Genomic DNA, 24,650 nt, shown 5'->3' with positions numbered 1-24,650 from the left:
CTTGGTACTGATAATTCCTGTAAAGTTTGGATGAAATTGCACCAGTAGTTTCTGAGGAGTAGTACAGACAAGTTTTGTGATGGACGGACAGATGACGAAGAAGTGATCCCTATATGTTGTCACTACTTCGTAGAGGCAACATTAATACCAGAATATACGCTATTGTTTCCAGTATGACAAGCACCTTGTTATTCTTGTACTTTTCTTCTTCATGGCTTATATGTGCCAGCACAGTAAGTCTGTAAGCCACTCAAAATTTAAGAAATTCATTTGCATTCTTATTTTGCTATTTCTAAAACTTTTTGTGTACTGTGTTATCAAGATAAAAAGCAATTACATATTTTTAATGTAGTATGTTTAATAAATACCCGGTTTGCTGATTTAATTACTAGATGAACAGTCATCCCGTCTTTAATGGAATGTTGAACAAGTGTCTCATCATCTTTCAGTATCTTTCCAGCAAATATCAAACATAACTGTTCAATTGGAGCAGAAAACTTCTGTGCCACTAGATCCCTCAACTGAAACAACAAAAAACAGATGCAGGTTTCTTTAACTGTTTTATAGCCATTAAGACATACAATATAGCAATTGTGAACATGCATTGCTATAGTGCCCATAAAATATCATTTAAACCACAGGAAATTGAAAAGTAGCTAAAATTAATAACAAGAGGGCCATGATGACCCTGAAATTGCTCAGGAGGGGCCAATTTTAACCCAAGGACTTTTATTTGAACAAACTTGGTAAACACCCATGTTTCATGATAAATATCTACGCTCTAGCTATTTGGGGTTTTTAAAAGAAATTTTTTATAAGTTTTTACTATGCACATATAGGGAAAAACAATGACCCCCCCTGGGCAGGGCCATTTTGACCCCAGGGCTTTTATTTCAACAAACTTAGTAGACACTCACAAGAAGATATTTCATGCTTAGTAGCTAAACTCTAGCTCTTTGAGTTTTTTAAAAGAAGTGTTTTTAAGTTTTTACTATACACATGCATACAGTCAGGACTCAATACACCGGAATCCATTATACTGACAAATTCAAATAACGACAGTGAATTGGTGGGAACCAATTTTTTTCAACATTATTATAATCCATTATAACGGAAAATTCGTATTCCGACTCCGACACAATAAAATTGGGAACCGAACGTGTTATAAACGTGTTATTTTCTATACAATCAGTACCCGTTATACTGACACTTGGTCAGTCAAGCTCGCGTATAATTGAGCGGTGAACAAAAGTCGAAAGGTGTTAAAACGGGTATTGTAGCTTGGTCAATTGGTTGTTACACCTTATTACAATACCAACGTGTTGTCGACAGCAGAATTTTCTTACACTTGTCAACTTTTTTATTAAAATAATGGCAGAACCTCCAGCTAAACGTCAACGGACTAATTTAACTTTTGAACAAAAATACGAAATCATTTCATATAAAGAGAGTAAAAAGGATGTTACACAAAGTGATATTCGTGTTCATTTTTCAAATGTATGGAACATTAAAATAGGGAGATCGACAGTGAGTGACATTTTAAAAAACAAAGAGACAATAACTAACTCTCCAAAATCAAAACGTGTGTGTCATCGAAGTGGAAAATATGAAAATCTTGAAAACGCGTTGTTCATGTGGTTTAACGATATGAGGAGTAACAAGAACTGTCGGAGGACAGTAACGCTCGACTATTCGAAAATTTGTCACAAGGGTGTTTCATTGAGTATAATAATGCTTACCTATATGAATACATAAAATTGTCCGAAAAGGTACAAACTCTTCAAGTTTCAATACATTCCCTTCAGTAGTTATGGAGATACCAGCTTACATACAAAAACTTAACCAAGAATTTCTAAGTCGAAAAAGGGGCATAATTATGAAAAAAAGCAAATCAGAGTTATGGGACTTGTGCCAATCATCTTAGATAATCACAGAGAACAAGTGTGTGAAGTTTCAATCCATTCCCTTCAGTAGTTATGGAGATACCAGCTTACATACAAAAACTTAACCACAGGGACGCTGACGCCGACGCCGACAAATGGGTGACTGCATTAGCTCGATTATTCTGCGAATAGTCGAGCTAAAAATGCTATGATATCAGACGAAATGTTAATGTCTAAAGCTAAAATATTCAGACAACAATTTGAAATCAAAGAAAACTTTCAGTACAGCAAGGGCTGATTACAGCGCTTCAAACAACGCCACGGACTGAAATCCTTTAAAGCCCACAGAGAAGCAGGAAGTGTTGATCTATCTCTCGTGAATACTGGTTAGATTTTTATTGTTATTATTGGTTTAATAATTATATTAAATAAATTCTTAACCTGATTGAAATCATCTCTAATAATGAATTTATATTTAATATTAAAACCGTACTTAAACGTTATGAAAAACTAAGGGAGTTAATCAATCGAAATTGGTCACGAGTTATCTTTTCCGGAGTACTCTCCTAATTAGAGTTTTGGTGTTATTTTAAAGAAAACCGAAATTGTGAGTAAAACGTTTTCTTTTGCTTTTATTTTTAGGTCGCAGTGAACTGAAGGATTTATTAGAGGTGTATGATGCCGATGACGTCTATAATCTTGACGAGACTGGCTTGTTTTATCGACTCGGCCCAAATTCAACACTTGCCTCTGGTTCGATCTACGGACTTAAAGGATCGAAAGAGAGAATTTCCATTGCCCTTTGCTGCAATGCTTCTGGAACGGACAAGCAAAAACCGCTTGTAATTGGGAAATGTGCCAGGCCTAGGTGTTTTGGTAAAACTTTTGATCCGAAGATATATGTAAATTACACTTTTAACAAAAAAGCCTGGATGACGTCCTCTGTATTCCAAGATTGGTTGAAGCAATTTGACAAGTCTATGTGTTTACAAGGAAAACATGTTGTTTTACTTGTTGACAACGCATCTAGCCATACTGAAAGTGGGTTGTTGCTAACAAACACTAAACTAAAGTTTCTACCCCCAAATACAACTTCACATATTCAACCTATGGATGCTGGCATTATCAGAAATTTCAAGTGTCACTACAAAAAGTTACTGTGCTCTCATTTTCTGTCTTGTATTGAGGAAAATAGACAACAAACAATTGACATGAAGTGTGCTCTTGCATTTGTTAAATCCGCCTGGGATTCTGTAACAATCCAAACTATAGTCAACTGTTGGAGACATGTGGACATTCTACCAAAAGACACCCCCTTGTCCTTGCTTGCAGAGCCTGAGGAGTTTGAGGACGATAATGTTCCTCTGGCAGAATTGATCTCCAGATTTCCATGTGAAGTAAGTGAAAAGCCCATGTCTGCCTCTGAATTTGTGGAAATTTATAACGGTTTGGAAACAGGGGAGTTATTAACTGATGATGCAATATTGAGCCTTTCTAAGCTTGAACCCAGAGACTGTTCATTAAACGATGTCAGTGATGATGATGACGATGATGTTGGTGATGGTGACACTGATGTAGCAGTTTTAAGGAAAGTTACGAAAGTTCAGGCGAGAAATAGCTTGAACAATGTCATAATTTTTTTAGAACAACAGGGTACCCTCTTTGATCCGAAATATTTAGACTCTGCCTGGGCATTGATGTCTGCTATAAACAATACAAAATCAAACGAAGTTCAAAAAAGTATGAAAGACTTTTTTTGTTAATTGACAAAGACATCAAACAAAGTGCAATCAATTTTTAAAGATTTAACTTTTAAAAGTCCTATCATTGTATGTGCTTTTTATTCTATAAAGTTTTATCATTTTCATATCAATCTTTAACTACAGTCATTTTAGTTGTTATTGTGTCACCTTCCTTGAAAAAGGCGACATATAGGGGTTACTTTTGCAGCGGCGTCGTTGTCGGCGTCGTTGTCGGTGTCGTTGTCGGTGTCGGCGTCCCCTTAAGCTTGTCCGGAGCATAAGTCAGTCATTATAAGTTGGATTGACTTCAAACTTGGTATGCATGCTTCTTATAATGACCCGAAGTGCAGTGCATAAGAACCGGTACTCTGCACTTCCTATTTTTTGAGTTATTGCCCTTTGTTAAATTTCATACTTCATTTTTGTCCGGGCCATTACTCCTAAAGTATAAAAGCTATGGACTTGAAACTTCATAGGATGATAGTTCTCATTAAGAAGAAGTGCAGTGCACAAGAACTGGTACTCTGCATTTCTTATTTTTTGAGTTATTGCCCTTTGTTAATTTTCATACTTTATTTTTGTCCGGGCCATTTCTCCTAAAGTAAAAAAGCTATGGACTTGAAACTTCATAGGATGATAGATCTTATTAAGAAGAAGTGCAGTGCCCAAGAACTGGTACTCTGCATTTCTTATTTTTTTAGTTATTGTCCTTTGTTTATTTACATACTTTATTTTTGTCCAGGCCATTTCTCAATAATTATAAAAGCTTTAGATATGAAACTTAATAGGATGATAGATCTTATTGATAAGAAGTGCAGTGCACAGAAACTGCTGCTCTGCATTTCTTATTTTTTGAGTTATTGCCCTTTGTTGATTTTTAAATTTCATTTTTGTCCTGGCCATTTGTCCTAAACTACATTGTTCACAAGGCGACACATCCGTCTCGCGGAGTTCTAGTAATTTAAGTTGTTGTTTTATGTGTATGATATGTAATGTGTATAATAAAGTGAAAACATAAACAAAAAAAATCTTTTTCATTATAGATGTTTATTATAGATCTAAATACATAATATTCAGATACCAGTAAATAAGCATATCATTATATGAAGAATGATGAAATTCAATATACTGACAAATTCGATATACTGACATATCCTTTGGGAACCAACAGTGTCGTTATAATGAGTCCTGACTGTATAAGGAAAATCAATGACCCGTAGGCGGGGCCAATTTTAACCCCACGGCCCTTATTTGAACAAACACCCATCAGAAGATGTTTCATGCTAAATATCTTAGCTCTAGCTCTATTGGTTTTGTAAAAGAAGATTTTTAAGTTTCTTTACTATATACATATAGGGAAAATCTATGACTCCACCCCCCCCCCCGGGCGGGGCCAATTTTGACCCCAGGGCTTTTATTTGAACAAACTTGGTAGACACTGACTACACTATGTTTCATGCCAAATATTTAAGCTCTAGCGCTTTCGGTTTTCTAAAAGAAGATTTTTTAAGTTTTTTCTTTCTGTGTATATTATGCAAATTTTTCATGTCTCCGTGGATAAAAGAAATTCCAAATAAATATTTGCATCTAATATAAAATTCCCAATTTGAGTCAAACTGATGGATTTTTTCCCAATCCGTCCGGTACTGGCACCATTCCCAAAGTAGGGGAAAAAAACACTGTATATACATGTAGTAGCTTGTAAAACTCGTTTTGTTTGCAAAATCGGTCAGCTAATTCCCGTATCAAAGCCTGGTATGTTTATTCAACGTAAAAATCGAGTTTCAAAAGGATTAAAAAAATTGTACTAACATATCTACATTCAAACTTGGAGAAAGTTTCTTTTTTGTTTCAGTATATAATGTTTATACAACAGATATCAAAAGGTCCAATTTTCTCAGGATGGAAAAGTTATCATAACTAATGTTTCAACTTTTCTCTATTTTAAGTAATTTGTTGGAAAAAATCTTAAAAAGTGATCTCAGGAAACAGTTTTTATGAACAGACAGACAGACTAAAGGAGACTCTTAAGTTATTTTTTAAACATCCCTGTTACCAAAATATAACATATTTTAATGCAAAATTCTTTAAGAGGAGATAACTCTTGAAATAAAGATGCTAGATTTATGAACATTGTCATATATGATGGAGTTTTACTTTAAGTTTAAAGATACCATTTATAGTCACAAAGAAGATAAGTAAAAAAAATAAACAAGAGGGCCACGATTGCCCTGAGTCGCTCACCAGAAACAACTGCTTTTCAAAGTTGGAAATTATACATTGAATTTAATTTGAGCATAGAATATGTTTAAACAATAATTTGAAGAAATGCCACGACTTGGGGCATTTAAGCTTTAGCTTAAACGGCGCTAATCCAATTAATATGAGCAAACTTGATAAAAGACTACCTAAGAATGCTACAAAGTTTGGTGATCATTTATCAATTATTGCAGTAGGAAATGTTCAAAGGTTTTTCGATTTTTGGCCTTAGTGGCCCCTTAAAGGGGCCAATCAAATTAATATGAGCAAACTTGATAAAAGCATACCTAAGAATGCTACAGACAAAGTTTGGTGATCATCCATAAATTAGTTCTGTAGAAATAGACGTTTAAAGATATTTCTATCTTTAGCTTTAGCGGCCCCTAAAAAGGGCCAATCAAATAAATATGATCAAAATTGATAAAAGACTTCCCAAGAATGCTACAGACAAAATTTGGTGATCATTCATCAATTAGTTCTATAGAAGAAGATGTTTAAAGGTTTTTCTATTTTTAGCTCTAGAGACCCCTAAAATGGGGCAAATCAAATTAACATGATCAACCTTGATAAAAGACTACCCAAGAATGCTGCAGACAAAGTTTGGTGGTCATCCATCCATTAGTTCTGATGAAATAGACATTTAAAGGTGTTTCTATTTTTTAGCTTTAGCGGCCCCTAAAAGGGGCCAATCACATTTAAATGAGCAAACTTGATATCAGACTTCTCAAGAATGCTACAGACAAAGTTTGGTGGTCATCCATCCATTAGTTTGTAGAAGAAGACATTTAAAGGTTTTTCTATTTTTAGCCCTTGAGACCCCTAAAAGGGGCCAATCAAATTAATATGAGCAAATTTGATAATAGACTACCCAAGAATGCTACAGACAAAGTTTGGTGATTATCCATCAATTAGTTCTGTAGTAGAAGATGTTTAAAGGTTTTTCTATTTTTAGCTCTGTTGACCCCTAAAAGGGGCCAATTGAAATGACATGAGCAAATTCAAGTGTGACTGTCACAAGGATGCTACAGACCAAATTTGAAGTTAATCTGCCCAGAGGTTTGAGAGAAGAAGACGATTGTTGACGCATGACGCCGGACGCCGGAGTATCCCCCTTTGATACTAATAGCTCACCCCGAGCCTTTGACTCTGGTGAGCTAAAAAATTCAAATATAGCGTTAACTATAATGTATAGTATTAAGGCAATATTTTGAAAATAAATCTTATTTTCGTAGCAGCGATCTTTTTTTTCTTTTTTTTTATCTTTTATTTAAAAACTTTAAGAACATTTGCACAAAGAACATTTGCATACAATACGTGTACAGTTAGTGCATTTAACATATCAAATACATGTATGATATCATATAAGAATTACAGTTTAGAAAAAGGTATACATAGCTGTATTAAGCAATTATAACATAGTTTTACTCATCTTTTAACATATCTGACAATGTTAAAAGTTTGTTGTAAAGAGTTTAATAAAATGAGAATTATATTTCTTATGGACGAGGTATAGTTTCATATTGTTAAGTTCGTGTAGAAAGATTCCATTAATGTTTATAGTATCAGCACCTTGGTTACTCATCATATAAGCTTTGTATATATTAAAGCCAATAATTGTAAAGATCAAATTAATTTGCCAAAGATTTGAATGCTGTTTTCAATATTTTTGAGATTAAAAAGATGTTTACAGATTCCTAGCGACTTAAAAGTTTCAATAATTCTTTTCCAGAAAGCATTAAGTGATTGACAATGAATAAAGAAATGTTCTGTGCTATCAGTACAATTGCATAAAACGCATTTCGGACTATTTTTCAATTTCCATTTGTATAAGTTATCCCCTGTCGGTATTATATTATGAATGAGTTTATAACGGAACTGTTTATATCTATTGACATGTTCCGCTTTGTTGTTTCTAAGTATGTTATAAATCTCTTTGTTCGATTCTTTTGTAAGTAAAGGAGAAAAGTCAGTTTTAACCCTAGTTTTGATTGATTCGTCCGATTTTAAGATGAATTTCCAGAGTTGCGGTAAAGCTTTACGTAGCGTATAAATTTCGGATAGCCAATTTGATTTATTTCTGAGTTTTGAAAGAATAAGATGTTCACTGATATCGCCATTTGCATCGATAATATCATTTACAAAAATTATGTCAGAGTTTATCCAATTATGAAAATATAAAGATTTTTTATTCCATAAAATTTGTTCATTACCCCAAATTATTTCTTTACGAATATCAAAGAAGTGTTTTGGCTGCTTCTTATTGATATTTTTAAATAAAATCCATTTTTGAATAAGTTCTTTATAGAAATCAGGTAAGGTATAATAATCTTTTGGTAAACTTGAGACAGATTTTAAGTTCATGTAACAAGAGCTGTCGGTAGGACAGCAACGCTCGACTATTCTTAGTGCTTGATAGTAAGAAAAATGCTTGATAGAGTTACCTCCTCCTGGTTGGGGTCATGATGGTGAACAAGTGTGCAAAGTTTCAAAGCCATATGTCAATGGACTTTGAAAATATTTGAACTATTACAAAAACTTTAACGTAAATTCTAAGTCGAAAAAGGGGCATAATTCTGTCAAAATGCTTGATAGAGTTACCTCCTCCTGTCTACAGGTTGGGGTCATGATGGTGAACAAGTGTGCAAAATTTCAAAGCCATATGTCTATGGACTTTGAAAATATTTGAACTATTACAAAAACTTTAACATAAGTGGTTACGCCGACGCCGACGCTCGGGTGACTGCAATAGCTCTACTTATTCTTATCGAATAGTCGAGCTAAAAAACAAGGAAATTTTTACCGAATTTGTTTAAGAAATAACTTGGAATGACTTTCCAGTTTGCAAATTCATTTGAAAGTAGGGATTTTACCCATTTAACTTGCAGCATAGTAACAAAACTTTCAATGTTGATCATGTTTAAACCGCCTTTTTCTAGATCGTTTATCAATATATTTCTTTTAACCTTTTCACGTTTATCGTCCCAGAGGTATGTATATAATAATGAGTTGAGTTTTTTCTGTATCTCTTCTGGAAAGTACAGTGATTGCATTAAGTAGGTAAATTTTGGAAGTAAAATTGATTTTATAACAGTATGTCGTCCATTAATGGTAAGTTTTCTTTTCTTCCATGAATTAATTAAGATTTTACAGTTTTGAATTTTCGTTTCCCAGTTTAGTTGTTCGCATTCTTTTTTATTTCTGCCAAAAAAGACGCCTAAAGCTTTCACTTTTTCGCTCCATTTTATGTTAGTTAATTTTAAATTATCAGAGTTATTCCCTAATCTAACACCTTCTGTCTTGTGCAAATTTAGTTGTAGACCAGAATGTTTTCCAAAAATTTCAATAGTTGATAATGCTTTTTGTATGTTTTCTGTGCTTTTTAAGAACATTATTTTAGTATCGTCGGCTAGTTGTGTCATTTTAAAATTAAAAGTTTCATTGTTTATTTTTATTGAGATTCCGTTAATGTCATTATATTCTCTCGAATTGAATTAGCTAGGACCTCGGCAACGATGATGAAAAGCAAAGAAGAAATTCCGCATCCCTGTCTGAGACCACGTGTTAGGGAGAAAATTTTTGATATCCAACCATTGTTTAATATACATGACGAAATATCATTGTAAAGGGACGTTATCCAGCGAATAAACATTGGTTTAAAGTTAAAACTTTTCAAGGGTTTTAACTAGAAAGTCAAACTCGATCGTATCGAAAGCCTTTCAAAAATCTAAAAACAATAGGTTTCCATCAATGTTATGTTTTCCGCAATAGTCAATAACCTCTGATATTTGTTGTATGTTATTACCAATAAAACGATTTTTTATGTAACCTTGTTGATCGCTGTCTATAATTTTCGGAAGTACTTTTTGTAAACTAATCGCGAGTACCCGAGTAAGAATTTTGTAGTCGTTATTAAGCAACGATATTGGACGCCAGTTTTCAATATTTTCTGGGTCTCCTTTTTTGTACAATAGTGAAATAACACCGATTTTCTGAGAAGCTGAAAGTTCGTTTTCTTTGTGTATTTCCCGTAAATTCCCGTAAATTCTCGCTGTCTACCTTTCTTGTATATAAATTTTGGTAAAATTTTACCTCTTCGTTCATTACATCTTCAAAGTTGGTTATTTGTTTTCCGTCAATTTTTAACGAGTTAAAAACTTTTTTCGTTTGTTTCGATTTTTCTAACGATTGGAAATAATTCGTATTTTTCTCACCTTCATCGATGAGCTGTACACGAGAGCGTATTTTTGACCCGTTTGCTTTGTTTATATATATCGTCTCGATTTCGATCTTTTATTTGTTTAAGCAATGCATCTGAATTATGCGAATGAAATTCTTCGTATATCTGCGAAAGTCTTTATTCTAAACTCGTTAATCGGTTTCTATTATGTTTAGCTTTCAGTTTTGAGAAATAAATACTTTTTTCTTTAATGCTGTATTTTAATATTTCCCACATTGTTCTATGATCAATGTCATGAGATTTGAATTCATTTTGAACAGAACTAATGGTATTTATGATAAGATTTTTATATTCATTATCTTCTAAATGAGAATTATTCAACTTCCAATAACCTGGACCGCGATGACTAGGAATATTTACTTTTAGACTAATACCCAAGTGGTCAGTATTTATTATTTGTGCAGGTCTTATGTCACAACTGGCGATTAAAGGTGACATACTTTTTTCAATAAGCCAAAAATCAATGCGACTTTTTTCAGCGCCATTAGTCCGTTTCCAATTAAATTGAATTTTATTTATATTTGTAAGTTTCCAGATATCGCATAGACTATGTGAATGTATTAGATTTTTAAGCTTTTCAGATGTTTTAGTGCGCGAGTTGGAATGAGTATACCTGTCTGTTTCGTTGAGTACATCATTAAAGTCACCTCCGCCTAATGATTCTTCTTCAATCTTGTTGTTAATAAGTTCGAAAAAGTTATTTCTACAATGTTTGTCATTTGGTGCGTATATGTTTACAAAAGTGAAAACTGTTCCCGAGAAATCAATATTTAAAAGCACAAATCTCCCAGACTCGTCAATTATATCATTTATGACATTATATTCAATGCACATATTTTTGCGAACTAATATAGTGCAACCTTTTGAGTGAGTCGTAGGTCCAAATGCATTGTAAATGTGATAATCTTTTAAATCTGTTTTAACATCTTCCAAAATATCATTTGTAAAGTGTGTTTCTTGGAGAAACTAGAACTATCGCTGAATGCGATTCATACCCCCACCAATGTCCTTGACAGAAGACCACTTGGAAAGGTGGTTAAGGGAATAACTTATGTGGCACAAATACATAAAAAGAAATTATCTCTGGTGAAAAAAAGACCAATTGTACAGGTAATAGTATAAATATATATTATCAAATCATGTTCGAAACAGTTACAAATAACCTTTCATTTTCCCAATGTATTAAACATTTTATTTATAAGTCAATTTTTGACCTTCAAGTGTGGCATTGACCTTAATCTGGCACAAGGGTAAGATGGGTTTTGCACATCACCCAGTTTGGTTGAACATTTGAGTAAAGACAAAGTTTGAAGAAAATCCTTCCAATAGTATAGAATTTATAGAGTAGACACAATATATTGTCTAGTATTGGTTGTATGTAAATTTGAAGACTTAAAAAGGGGCATAACTTTGTCAAAATGCAATACAGAATAATGAAACTTGACCTGCATATCTTATTTGCCACACCTCATATATCTTTTAAGTTTCAAGCAAATGCCTGCGCTAGTTTCAGAATTATTCAAGTACATGTTAAAATTTAAGAACATTTTCTAAGTCAATTTTTGACTTTCAAGTGTGACCTTGATATTTAGCCGGCACAAAGGTGACATGGATTCTGCACATAACCTTGTTGAGGTGAAAATTTGAGTAAAGTTTGAAGAAAATTCTTCCATTAGTATAGGATTTATAATGCGGACACAACATATTGTCTAATATTTAATTGTATGTAAATTTGAAGACTTAAAAAGGGGCGTAACTTTGGTAAAATGCAATACAGAGTTATGAAACTTGAACGAACAGCATATCGGAATTGTGACCCTTCAAAAATATTTTAAGTTTCAAGCAAATACCTTTTCTAGATTTAGAAATATTCAAATAAATGTTAAAATTTAAGAATATTTTCTAAGTCAATTTTTAAACCTTAAAGTGTGACCTTGACCTTAAGCCAGCAAAAGAGTGACATAAGTTCTGCACATCCCTTGGTTGAGATGAACATTTGAGCCAAGATTGAAGAAAATCTTTCAATTAATGTAGGACTTACAGAGCGGACATGACATACTGTGTAATATTAGATTGTTTGATATTTGACCTTCAATTGTGACCTTGACCATGAGCTGACACATGGGCAACATGGATTCTGCACATCCCCTTGTTGAGGTGAATATTTGAGCCAAGTTGGAAGAAAATCTTTCAATTAGTGTAGGTCTTACAGAGCGGACACAACATACTGTGTAATATTTGATTGTTTGATATTTGACCTTCAATTGTGACCTTGACCTTGAGCTGGCACATAGGCAACATGGGTTCTGCACATCCCCTTGTTGAGGTGAACATTTGAGCCAAGTTTGAAGAAAATCTTTCAAGAAGTGTAGGACTTACAGAGCGGACACGACATACTGTGTAATATTTAATTGTTTGATATTTGACCTTCAATTGTGACCTTGACCTTGAGCTGACACATGGGCGACATGGGTTCTGCACATCCCCTTGTTGAGGTGAACATTTGAGCCAAGTTTGAAGAAAATCTTTCAAGTAGTGTAGGACTTACAGAGCGGACACAACATACTGTGTAATATTTGATAGTGTTTGATATTTGACCTTGTGACCTTGACCTTGAGCTGGCACATGGGCAACATGGGTTCTGCACATCCCCTTGTTGAGGTAAACATTTGAGCCAAGTTTGAAGAAAATCTTTCAAGTAGTGTAGGACTTACAGAGCGGACACCACATACTGTGTAATATTTAATTGTTTGATATTTGACCTTCAATTGTGACCTTGACCTTGAGCTGACACATGGGTGACATGGGTTCTGCACATCCCCTGGTTGAGGTGAACATTTAAGCCAAGTTTGAAGAAAATCTTTCAAGTAGTGTAGGACTTACAGAGCGGACACGACATACTGTGTAATATTTGATAGTGTTTGATATTTGACCTTCAATTGTGACCTTGACCTTGAACTGACACATGGGCAATATGGGTTCTGCACATCCCCTTGTTGAGGTGAACATTTGAGCCAAGTTTGAAGAAAATCCTTCAATTGGTATAGGAGTTATAGAGCGGACACGAAAGTGGAGACGGACGGACGGACGGACCGACCGACGGACGGACCGACCGACCGACCGACGCGACAAAGCGAATCCATTATAGCCCCCCCCACATTTTGTGGTGGGGGTATAATGATATATCTAATTTTTGTTGATTTACCCATTCTAAAAACCGTAAACATTTGGGCTTCGCATGTAATCCCTGTAGATTTAGGGAACAAATATGAAGTTTATAAATAGACATATTGAGAAATTGATTGACATATTAAATTAAAACACGTAAAATATATCTTGTAACTTGACATGTACAATGTGTACGCTTGTGATAAACGCATAATTCTTGAAGCCTTGACGAAATCGCGAAACAAAAGGTTTCGAAAATGCAATATCAAAATGAAGCTTTCATGTAATGCCCCATATTTTATAAAAGCTTCGGATTTGGAAGCAATTGTACTGGAGCATAGAACGAAAGTAAATTTCCAAAGTACATGTATAAATTGTGAAAAAAAAAATTGTGGTTTCGTTAACATATGAATAGAATATATCAAAAACATTAAGATTAATGAACATACATTAACATATTGATAACATCTTAGAATATTTGTTTTAAGCATCAGAGATTTGCTAGACAAATCTTGTACGCGGACATCAATTGTACTAACTTTGTATAAATTAAACATACATGTATATTTTCTAAAAATAAATTTCCTATGCACCGCAACATGTAAGTACACTGCAGGTGGTGAAAAAAAGACTAATTGTAAAGGTAATAGTATAAATATCTATTATCAAATCATGTTCGAAACAGTTACAAATAACCTTTCATTTTCCCAATATACTAAACTTTTTGTAAGTCAATTTTTGACCTTCAAGTGTGGCCTTGACCTTAAGCTGGCACAAGGGTAAGATGGGTTCTGCACATCGCCCAATTGGGGTGTACATTTGAGTAAAGTTTGAAGAAAATCCTTCCATTAGTATAGAATTTATAGAGCGGACACAACATACATGTATATTCTAGTATTGATTGTATGTAAATTTAAAGACTTAAAAAGGGGCATAACTTTGTCAAAATGCAATACTGAGTTATGAAACTTGACCTGCATATCGTAATTGTGACACCGCATATATCTTTTAAGTTTCAAGCAAATACCTGTGCTAGTTTCAGAAATATTCAAGAACATGTTAAAATATTAGAACATTTTCTAAGTCAATTTTTGACCTTGACCTTTAGACTGCACAAAGGTGACATGGATTCTGCACATAACCTTGTTTAGGTGAACATTTGAGTAAAGTTTGAATAAAATTCTTCCATTAGTATAGGATTTATAGAGCGGACACGACATATTGTCTTATATGTGATTGTATGTAAATTTGAAGATTAAAAAGGGGCATAACTTTGTTTAAATGCAATACAGAGTTATGAAACTTGACCAGCATATCTTAATTGTGACATTTCGTATATATTTCAAGTTTCAACCAAATACCTTTCCTAGATTCAGAAATATTCAGAAATATGTTAAAATTTAAGAACATTTTCTTTCTAAGTCAAATTTTGACCTTCAATTGTGACCTTGACCTTAAGCCGGCAAAAGGGTGACATGGGGTCTGCACATCCCCTTGTTGAGGTGAACATTTGAGCCAAGTTTGAAGAAAATCTCTCAATTAGTGTAGGACTTACAGAGCTGACGCGACATACTGCGTAATATTTGATTGTTTGATTTGACCTTCAATTGTGACCTTGACCTTAAGATGACACATGGGCAACATGAGTTCTGCACATCCCCTTGTTGAGGTGAACATTTGAACCAAGTTTGAAGAAAATCTTTCAATTATTGTAGGACTTACAGAGCGGACACGACATACTGTCTAATATATGATTGTGTTTGATATTTGACCTTCAATTGTGACCTTGACCTTGAGCTGACACATGGGCAACATGGGTTCTGCACATCCCCTTGCTGAGGTGAACATTTGAGCCAAGTTTGAAGAAAATCCTTCAAGTGGTATAGGAGTTATAGAGCGGACACGAAAATGGAGACGGACGGACGGACCGACCGACGCGACAAAGCGAATCCATTATAGACCCCCCCCCCCACATTTTGTGGTGGGGGTATAATAAAAGATATGAGGTTAACATAAATGATTACTTTCATTTATTAATTTGAGATTGTGAGCAAGGATTCAGCTGCCTGAAGAGAGTTAAGACTGAAAACAGGAATTGTCTCTCTGTTAAAGTTCTAAACTATCTTCTTGCTGTCTCCCTTCAAGGACCCCCATTAGAATCTTTCAACTTTGAGAAGGCAGTCAATGCATGGAAGGACAACAAACCTAGAAGACAGGCCCACTCTTAATGATGTTAATGAAGAAAAAACAACTAAAATATACTCATTTAAATGGGACACACACATACATATAAATGTTGATCACATGTTGTGAACTTGTGTTTATATATAATTGTTTATTTATTTGAATTGTTGGAAATGGAAAAAGTAAATAATAAAAATTAAGAAAATGTTTATCAAGTGAAAAGCTTTCATTATTTGTTTTAAAACAGCCCACAGCAGTATATTGACATCTAAAATGGCGTAAAATTTTCGACACGCGCTATGGGGGTCAAGACCCCCTCCCGCACCCACCCCCGTCTAATTAAAAAAATGTAGCGCTTAAAATAAAATCCTGGGGAATTCCCTGCTTCACTTTATCCAGCGTAGGGTCGCGAGATCAGAAATCTCTTGTAACGCTGTGTGGGTCCCCTGTGCTTTACCTTTACCTTCGCCTTCTTCTGAGCAGTTAACCCAAGATGGCTTGTAAGCTTCTCCTACACAGTATTGTCAAAGATAACTTCAATAAATGTCACTCATATCAAATCTTTTACTTTGCCAGCTCCGGTGGAGTAGTTTTAAATGTTAAAATACTTTCACTGACAACAATGATTTCATCTAAATTATTCCACTGGTTGATGCATCTAATAGGAAATGAATTTTTCCTTAGTGTTTTATTCACACTTGGTTTAAATAGCTGGAATATATGTTTGCATGTACAGTTATCATTGAACACAAAAATTTATTCGGGTCAACATTATCAAACCCATTAATTATTTTATAATTTGAATGAGGTCAAACGTTGTCTACAATATAAAAGTGTTGGCAAATTGAGCCTTTCAAGTCTTTGTTCGTAGGATAAACCTTTCAATCATGGAATAATTCTAGTTGCCCTTCTTTTGAATATTTTCAATCAATTGAATGTTTTTCTTTGTAGATGGAAAATAAACAGTTCAACAATTGATCTTATCAGACTTTTGTAGACAGTCAAGAACATAGGTATTGTCATGCAAGAAAACTTCTCTTTATTAAACCCGTTAATTTCTTTGTACAGATTACAGTATTTAAGACATGTTGTTCAAATTTAAGATTATCTTGGAATGTGATGCCGAGATCTTTCTCACTATCAACTTTAGGTAAAGAGATATTTTGACTATTTGAGTCTTTCATTTCGTAGATATATGGAAGCTTGACGTTACCAATCTGCATCGATTTACATTTTGGAATGGAAAATTGAAGCAGCCAGTCAGCTGACCAGTCACATAAACGTAGTAAGTCTTGTTGAAGTAACAACTGATCGTTTTGAGAATAAATCTTCCTGTATAATTTGCTATCATCAGCAAATAATTTACATGTAGACTGAACAACTTCAGGTAAGTCATAAAAACTCATTTATGTAAATGATAAATAAAACTGGACCAAGGACTGAACCTTGGGGAACTCCTGACGTGATATAAGACCAAGTAGAAAAACTATCTTCAACACAAACCCTTTGTCTCCTATTAGTGAGAAAATTCTGTATCCAATTCAGTATGGGATTGTCAATACCATACAGGGATTTACCGGACACAGGATTCTGCGTCATATACATATAAAATGCCATCCTGTACGCACAAAAAATAAATTCTGCTTACACATGGACGCAGAAAAATTGTCTAAAGCAACTGTCATTTCCATATTTAAAAATAAATACTTAGTATCGTGACCACACAAAAATTGTTTAGAGTAACTTTCCTTTATGTATTTTTACAATATTTAAAATGTTTTGGTTAGCGGTGAAGGTCATGGGAATCACCAATTGGTATTTATAGTAACGCGTCAGTTTATTGGCTAGTTAATGTCCGCATTTAAAATACCGACCAATCATTAGTGAGCACCGACGTGTCCCGGATATTAATATCAGTCGGAGCGCTCGGTTGTTACCGTTATCTATGCCAGTACTTTCGGTTTACAGCACAGGTGCTTGAAACAAACTTTTTAAAGTTTTATATGGGCTATACACTATAATAAGATATATCTTAATATACATATATAGACCGCTTATGTAAAATATTTTATTATGTGACTAGCGCCTGTGGTTTACAGGCTGACTTAAGAAGTTTTTAGGTGGGGGTGGTCTGAAATGAAAATGAGATGACAATGAGCCTGTCTCGTCGCCTGTAACTGAACGAGTACATCATCTTAACAATCCACAAAACAGAAACGTGACACAACATACCGGTCTGTCTGTTTAGATGGATACAAGTGATTAGAGCTTCGATTGAAGGAATGTTTCTAGTCAAAATACTGAAAAGTTGCTTTTGTTTTTGTTTGAGAAATAAATCTAAAATTGTTTACAATAGTCATTTTTATTGCAATCTTAGTGTACTTCTTCTGTAAGCAGTCAGCAATTTCGAAAACTTGTCTGGGAGTGGACCCACAAAATTTTCAAGTGGACCCCTGTTTTTATAGATCCTGTGTCCAATGGACCCCTAATATAAAAAGGGTTGGTAAATCCCTGCCATAGTTCTTTAACTTCAAAAGTAAACGATTGTGAGGTAAACAGGGCTCGAATTTAACTTTTTTGGCCACTAGCAATTTTTTGCTAGTGGACAAATTTTTAACTAGCAAAAACTGAATTCAACTAGCACTTTTTACGACAATGATTTTTTAATTCCAAAATTGTTTAAAATTGTAATTTATTTGGACGAGTTCGAACTGCCCGGGGTACGAATCAGCAACGTTACTTTCTACTCAAAAACTTGATTTAGGGGACAGGGATTCTTATCAAATGTCAATCTACATGTAAAAAAATAATAATGCAATATTGTCGCCATACCGACGATGTCTGGTCTGGATTATGCGCACAACAATCGGCGCAAAATATTTTGGCAACATTTCCATCTTCATCGAGTTCGTACGTACATATATGTAAGGCTGACGTGCAGTTCTTTCTCCCAATCTTTAACCATTTTAACTGAAGGTCTGATTGACTTTCTTTTGATAGACTGTGAATCTTCTGTACTCAGAGTATTGTTATCGGAAGACACATTTGCTTCATTAAGTGGGAAGAAGTTTGTTATTTTTCGTTTAGACATTTTATTCCGATCACGCTTGATTTACACGGACAAAATGACATTTGGACTGGTTTAAATTTGTGTACTTTTTTAAGCGAGGTTAAGGTATAGAAAATGTAAACCAGACAGCAAGTGTTCGCATAGTTTATAACTCGGCTTCCTGCGAATATTACGCCCTATTTATATTTCGGATTTTCCTGACAAGCGTATTCCATTTTTTCTTCAACTCGCAAAAAATTGCGAGTAGTCATAAATCTAACTCGCAAAATCATTTTTCAACTAGCATTTTGCGAGTTTGCGAGTGTTAAATTCGAGCCCTGGTAAAGTATCAAAAGCTTTTTTAATGTCCAAATAAATTGAGTCTACTTGACAACTTTCATCAAAAGCTTTAGTCCAATCTTCTAAAACAGTCAGAAGTTGAAGAATACAATTCCTTTTGTTTCTAAAGCCAAACTGATCATCCAAGAAAAGGTTATTTATAGGAAGTGGCTAGCCGTTAGGCTAGACAAAAGTTCTCATGTACGGCTAGCCAGGACACACTGTATTGTCTAGTAAAAATTATATAATAAATGTCTAAAATGCGTATGTTATTTTGTGTCTTTAAAACGGGTATTTACGTATGTTATTTTGTGTCTTTAAACGGGTATTTTAACAAAAAACCCGTATTTGTCCACATATAATGTTTACTCTAATAATGATGCTCCGCCATTTTGTAAAAAAAGAATACGATGGAAAAGCGTTGTCATCTTGATAAAGTGTCAAAGTTACATGACGCATAATTATTCAAAGTACATTGAATGTTTCGTTGTATGTGTGTATGCAAAGTTATATTTATGATTAAATGATAAATATTTTAAGTTACAACGTTGTTGTTTATTATGCTTATGATTTGTTGTTCTATTTGCATGAAAGATGAATTATTAAATCATTTATTTGTTAATAAAGCACATGTAATAAATAATCATATAATGGCAAAAAAAAACTGGTTTTCGTCGATCTCAAAAATAAATATATATGTATTCTTACTAGAACCCTGGCATCGTGTGTACGTAGAACCTATGTATAATTTTATTTTTAGTAAATAAATATCAAACATAAATTCAAAATCAATTAGCCTAAATTAAAAAATGCTTTCATGGAAAATGCAAACTGAGAGTCCAACAATAAATATTTTCGGTGCTGTTTTTCATTTTAAAGATGTTGAGAATTAAACTTATTAATACCAACAAGAGCGATCAGTAATCACATGTGTCGCCTCATGATTGCCAATTTCATGTTGGGACAAATTTTGTGACAGAAGGACAGACAGACGGACTGTGCACAACTAGACTTGGTACTGATCATTCCTGTAAAGTTTGGATAAAATTGCACCAGTAGTATATGAGGAGTAGTCCGGACAAGCTTTTGCGTATCTGGCAACACACAGAAAAAAACACCTTTTTATCAAAGGGCCATAACTCAGCCAAAAATCATTCAACCGGAAAACCCCTGCAATATGCGAAAGGACTTGAGCTACAGATCAATCCTGTAAAGTTTCATTGAAATTGCATTAGTGGTATAAGAGAAGTAGTCCGGACAAACTTTAAAAATAAAAATTATTAAAGGGACATAACTCTGACAAAAATCATTGAACCGGAAAATGCTGACAATATGCACAACTAGACTTGGTACTGATCATTCCTGTAAAGTTTGGATGAAATTGCATTAGTAGTTTATGAGGAGTAGTCCGGACAAGCTTTTGTGTATCTGGCAACACACAGAAAAAAACACCTTTTTATCAAAGGGCCATAACTCGGCCAAAAATCATTCAACTGGAAAACCTGTGCAATATGCGCAAGGACTTGAGCTACAGATCAATCCTGTAAAGTTTCATTGAAATTGCATTAGTGGTATAAGAGAAGTAGTCCGGACAAACTTTAAAATTAAAAATTATTAAAGGGCCATAACTCTGACAAAAATCATTGAGCCGGAAAATGCTGACAATATGCACAACTAGACTTGTTACTGATCATTCCTGTAAAGTTTGGATGAAATTGCACTAGTAGTTTATGAGGAGTAGTCCGGACAAGTTTTGTGACTGACAGACAGACGGACAGACAGACGACAGAGAAGTGATCCCTATATGTCGCCACTACTCCGTAGAGGCAACACAAAAAAGGATTATAGTAATTATGTAAATGATTTCAATTCATGTTTATCAACTGCAACTAAACGCTATTTTTTCTATCAATAATCGCTATAAAGTTTGATTTTAATAATATCCCGAAATTCTTTCCAAAACAAAAAAAAACGATTTAAATAAAAATCCCATATATATAATAGAAGTATACCATATGGGATTTTTATTTAAATTGTTCTTTCTTTTTTTGGGATAGAATTTCGGGATATACAAAGACTGGTCAATAACGGTATGACGGAGTTTATCGCTTGAAATGGCAATGGAACCGACGATGGGAGAAAAGCAGTGATAAATTCATTCAATTGGCGTAAAAGTTGGATAGTTGATAAGAGTAAGTTGTGTTTCTGATAGATTTTAATGTGCTTTATTTAGTGTGCTCGGAAGTAAATTCCAGGCGTTTTTACAAATATTCCTTGTAAATGTAGCGGTGAGTGGGGAAATGTTGTTGCCTTCCTTGTGTTTTTTATAGTATAGATATGGGATTTTTTTTAAATCGTTATTTTTTTGTTTTGGATAGAATTTCGGGTTCCTGTGATAAGAACTATAGAAACGATTATAAATAAATATAAAAAGCTACTTTAACATATCCTTTTTGATAAATTGGCACATTAAAAATAACGTTAAAACAACAACTGTGATTAGAGATTAACAAAAATGGCGGACAGGATTTTCCAAACGGCCGAGGCATGCGCCGAGCGCTCTGATGATTTGTTTATAGTACAAAATGCCTGTTTACATGTACACTAAATATGTTATGCTAAAATCATAATTCATAACACAGCTTTCCGCACCATAGGTAGCATCTAATTTCATAATATGAAATTAGGCAAAGCCTATGAACGGGGAAGTCGGTAAAAAATCCTTTCATTTTTTCCGTGTTAAAGGTGTCATTCGGTATTATATGTACCCGCTTCCGTTTTCACTCGGAACACTCGACGATTATTATTAATCCGAAAAGTTGAGATTTGTTCCGTTATCGGAATACACCGCCTTTTATCATTGAGTTACATTGTAAATGGCGGCGCCTAACTAGAACTGACACTGAAAATTTCATTGATGGGTATAGAATTCTATATATTTTTTATTTTATTTGATTTTCTTTTAAATATACATGTGTAGTCTATAGCCGGGCAAGCCAAAGCCCGGGCTCGCGGACTTTGACTTCCCCGTATTAACATATTAATCATGTGTTGCTGTGATATATCATTTGGCAATACAACCAATTAACCAACTTGTTTTTTTTTAACTTTATAGAAAAAAATTGGATGAGGGGTGAAGTGTCTTACTGATTTTGGGCGGTGAAGTGTCTTAAGGGGTGAAGTGACTTCAAAATTTGAGGGATGAAGTGTCTGGGGGGTGAGGTGTCTTGCTACCTGTGTTGCATTAGGGTTTCACATATTTTACATGTTAATGAAGTAAGAGATAGGGCGATAATTTAAAGGATCACATTTATCACCCTTGTTTCTATACAAAGCTTTAACATTAGCTTCTTTCCAAGCATCTGGTAGATCACCATTCCATTATCCCTACTTACTTTACTTTACTTTATCCAGCGTATAGGGTCGCGAGATCAGAAATCTCTTATACGACCCTCGAGGTCTGACACCCAATGATTATTATCCGGTATAGGTTACAGTATATAAAATTTGTTTTTCATAACCTTAAAGGCATCGAGTCTGTTTTTTAGCGAATTCAGCGTTGGTGAACATACTACAGAATCTGGTAATTTTATTCCACTCTGGTATTACTCTTAATGAGAAAAAATGTTTTCTTAATTCCTTTTTACATGATTTTATTTTCAACTTCATGGAATTTTCCTCTGATGTGATGATTATCAAGTTGTGCTTTTTCCAAAAAATACATTTATAATCTATATCTTCCTTCCCATTTAATAATTTCCATGCTTGTATGATATCACCTCTAAATCTTCTGTACTTAAAGGATCTCTAGCATATCTAGTCCAATATATTAGACGTTACAGGCTTGTTATAGTTTATGTCGGTCAAGCCTGACGTCTAATAGGTATTGCTCAAAAACGCATAGCATCATAAAAAAATCAAAAAATGTCTTTTGTCTTGCCTTTCAAGCTTTATTTTCAAAAGCTTATCTTCTTTCTTTCAAGTTCATGCTCAATCATACACAAAAACTCTCAAACAATGTACTTATCAATTTAAAATAAAAATATAAACATCAATCTATTTTTTGTCTATCGGCCATCTGGTTAAGCAAGGTGCTTTACAGATTGATTCCCAAAAATTTTTGAACCGGAAAAATATATTCGAACACACTGACGGTGCATGGGCAATTATTTCGTTAAAAAAATATTCCGTTAGATTGTTCTGACTCCAGTTAAACGCTTGCATTTGAATTAGCCAATCAGGTTTCGCGCACCTTATGGCCCGCCATTATTTTATCGGCTGTAAAAAAGAATTGAAATACATGAGAGGATTTAATCATGATTTTTCGGATGTGACAGTTTAATTATTTTGACAAAAGGTATTTATTTTTTAGTTTTGTTCATAAATTTGTCAAAACTTATGTAAATACACGCTGTCTTCATTGTTTTTCGTTCCGCCCGATTTTCTGGCGGAACATGCTATGGGTTTTTGAGCAATTTCGATATGACGTTGCTTTGCCCAGAAGCAGAAATATCTCAAAGCGACGTCATATTTATAGGACTATAGCATATCTAGCGTTTTACATAATTTAGATGAGGATGAAATTATGAAGACGCAAAATACCTGTTGAATCGAAGCATCTTGATCAATTTCAATTGCTTGTTTTTCTTTAGGGGTTTTAACTGTAACCGTTATTTTCTTTCCAGAATTTTCCGATGTTGAATTGTCAGCCATTTTGCAAATTGGCGTATTTCCGCTTCCGGGATTCACTTCAGGCTGAACACCACTAATATCCGACGCAGTGGTCCCCCTTTGATTCGCAATGAAAAAATATACATCGTTGCCAAGTAGGGGGCAGGGGACCTAAAAATGAACAAAATTGTATTTCAGTCTGGCCAGAAAAACAGTTCAAAATATTTCAAATTCTGTATCACAGGCAGATAACCAGTTGCACAACATTATTCAATGATATATGACATACATTCAAGAAAATAATAGTTTGCATGCATTGCTCCTTAAAATCAAAGCACTGAAGGCGCTGAATTTGTTTGGGTCTCAGAATGTCTGAAAGGTGAAGGTTGTGAGATTATAAACCAATTTGTTTTTGTATAGTGCCACCAATTCTTTCTAGCATTTTAATTGTAGTAAATTGGCTATAAGACTAATTGCAACACTGATATTCAATTCAATACTTAAACAATTTGAAAAAAAATAAGTTGCCTCAACTGGGATTTTGAACTACAGACTTCTCTCTTCCTAAGCGAGCGCGCAAAACCCTCGGCCACGGTGAAGTTATATGTTAACAGCCTGAAGAAAACCATATTATTCTAAATTAGGGTTTGTAACCCTTATTATTTCGTTAAACACAGATGTAAATAACAATGGAGCTTACTATAATTAAGTATGTATATCTATAAAGAATAAAACAATATTAGAAATCTTTGACCATTCGGGAACTATTTTGCTTGAAAATTACTGCGCCTGTTATTTGACCATCTTTACCCAGTGATCTCCCCTGAATTTTTCGGCGTAAGTGTACATATAAAGGGAAGTAACCGCTTCAAAAAAGCGGATTTCTTTCAGCATTTGCAATTAACAGCATCAGAGTCTGAAATTTCGCTACCATTATTTGTTTGGTCTGACGACCCAAACGCTCGACTTTTTACTTTTTCTAAACGCAAACATAGAAAGGTTTGAACATATATTAACATTTCATTTTTATAAATTTAGTTGGTCTGTCTTGTCACATTAGTTTTGTTTATATATTTTGTATATATATATGAATAGAAACATTAAGCATATTTCTAAAA

At 34.1% G+C, this 24,650-nt stretch overlaps 1 protein-coding gene across 1 annotated transcript; it reads right to left on the bottom strand.

The window, feature by feature from the left end:
• Window positions 1-302: 302 nt before the first annotated feature.
• On the bottom strand, window positions 303-23,710 carry LOC132722213 (ubiquilin-2-like). Its single transcript, XM_060706662.1, has 2 exons — window positions 23,464-23,710; window positions 303-521 (listed from the first exon to the last, which is right to left on the bottom strand). Exons 1-2 carry the CDS (start codon window positions 23,572-23,574, stop codon window positions 318-320), a joined length of 315 nt encoding a protein of 104 aa, XP_060562645.1. The 5' UTR covers window positions 23,575-23,710; the 3' UTR covers window positions 303-317.
• Between the last annotated feature and the right edge of the window lie 940 nt (window positions 23,711-24,650).

Source organism: Ruditapes philippinarum, unplaced genomic scaffold, assembly GCF_026571515.1.
Source record: "Ruditapes philippinarum isolate M1 unplaced genomic scaffold, ASM2657151v2 ctg5835_1_1_1_1, whole genome shotgun sequence".
Taxonomy (NCBI): Eukaryota; Metazoa; Mollusca; class Bivalvia; order Venerida; family Veneridae; genus Ruditapes; species Ruditapes philippinarum.
This window is presented reverse-complemented; position numbering and strand designations above follow the sequence as displayed.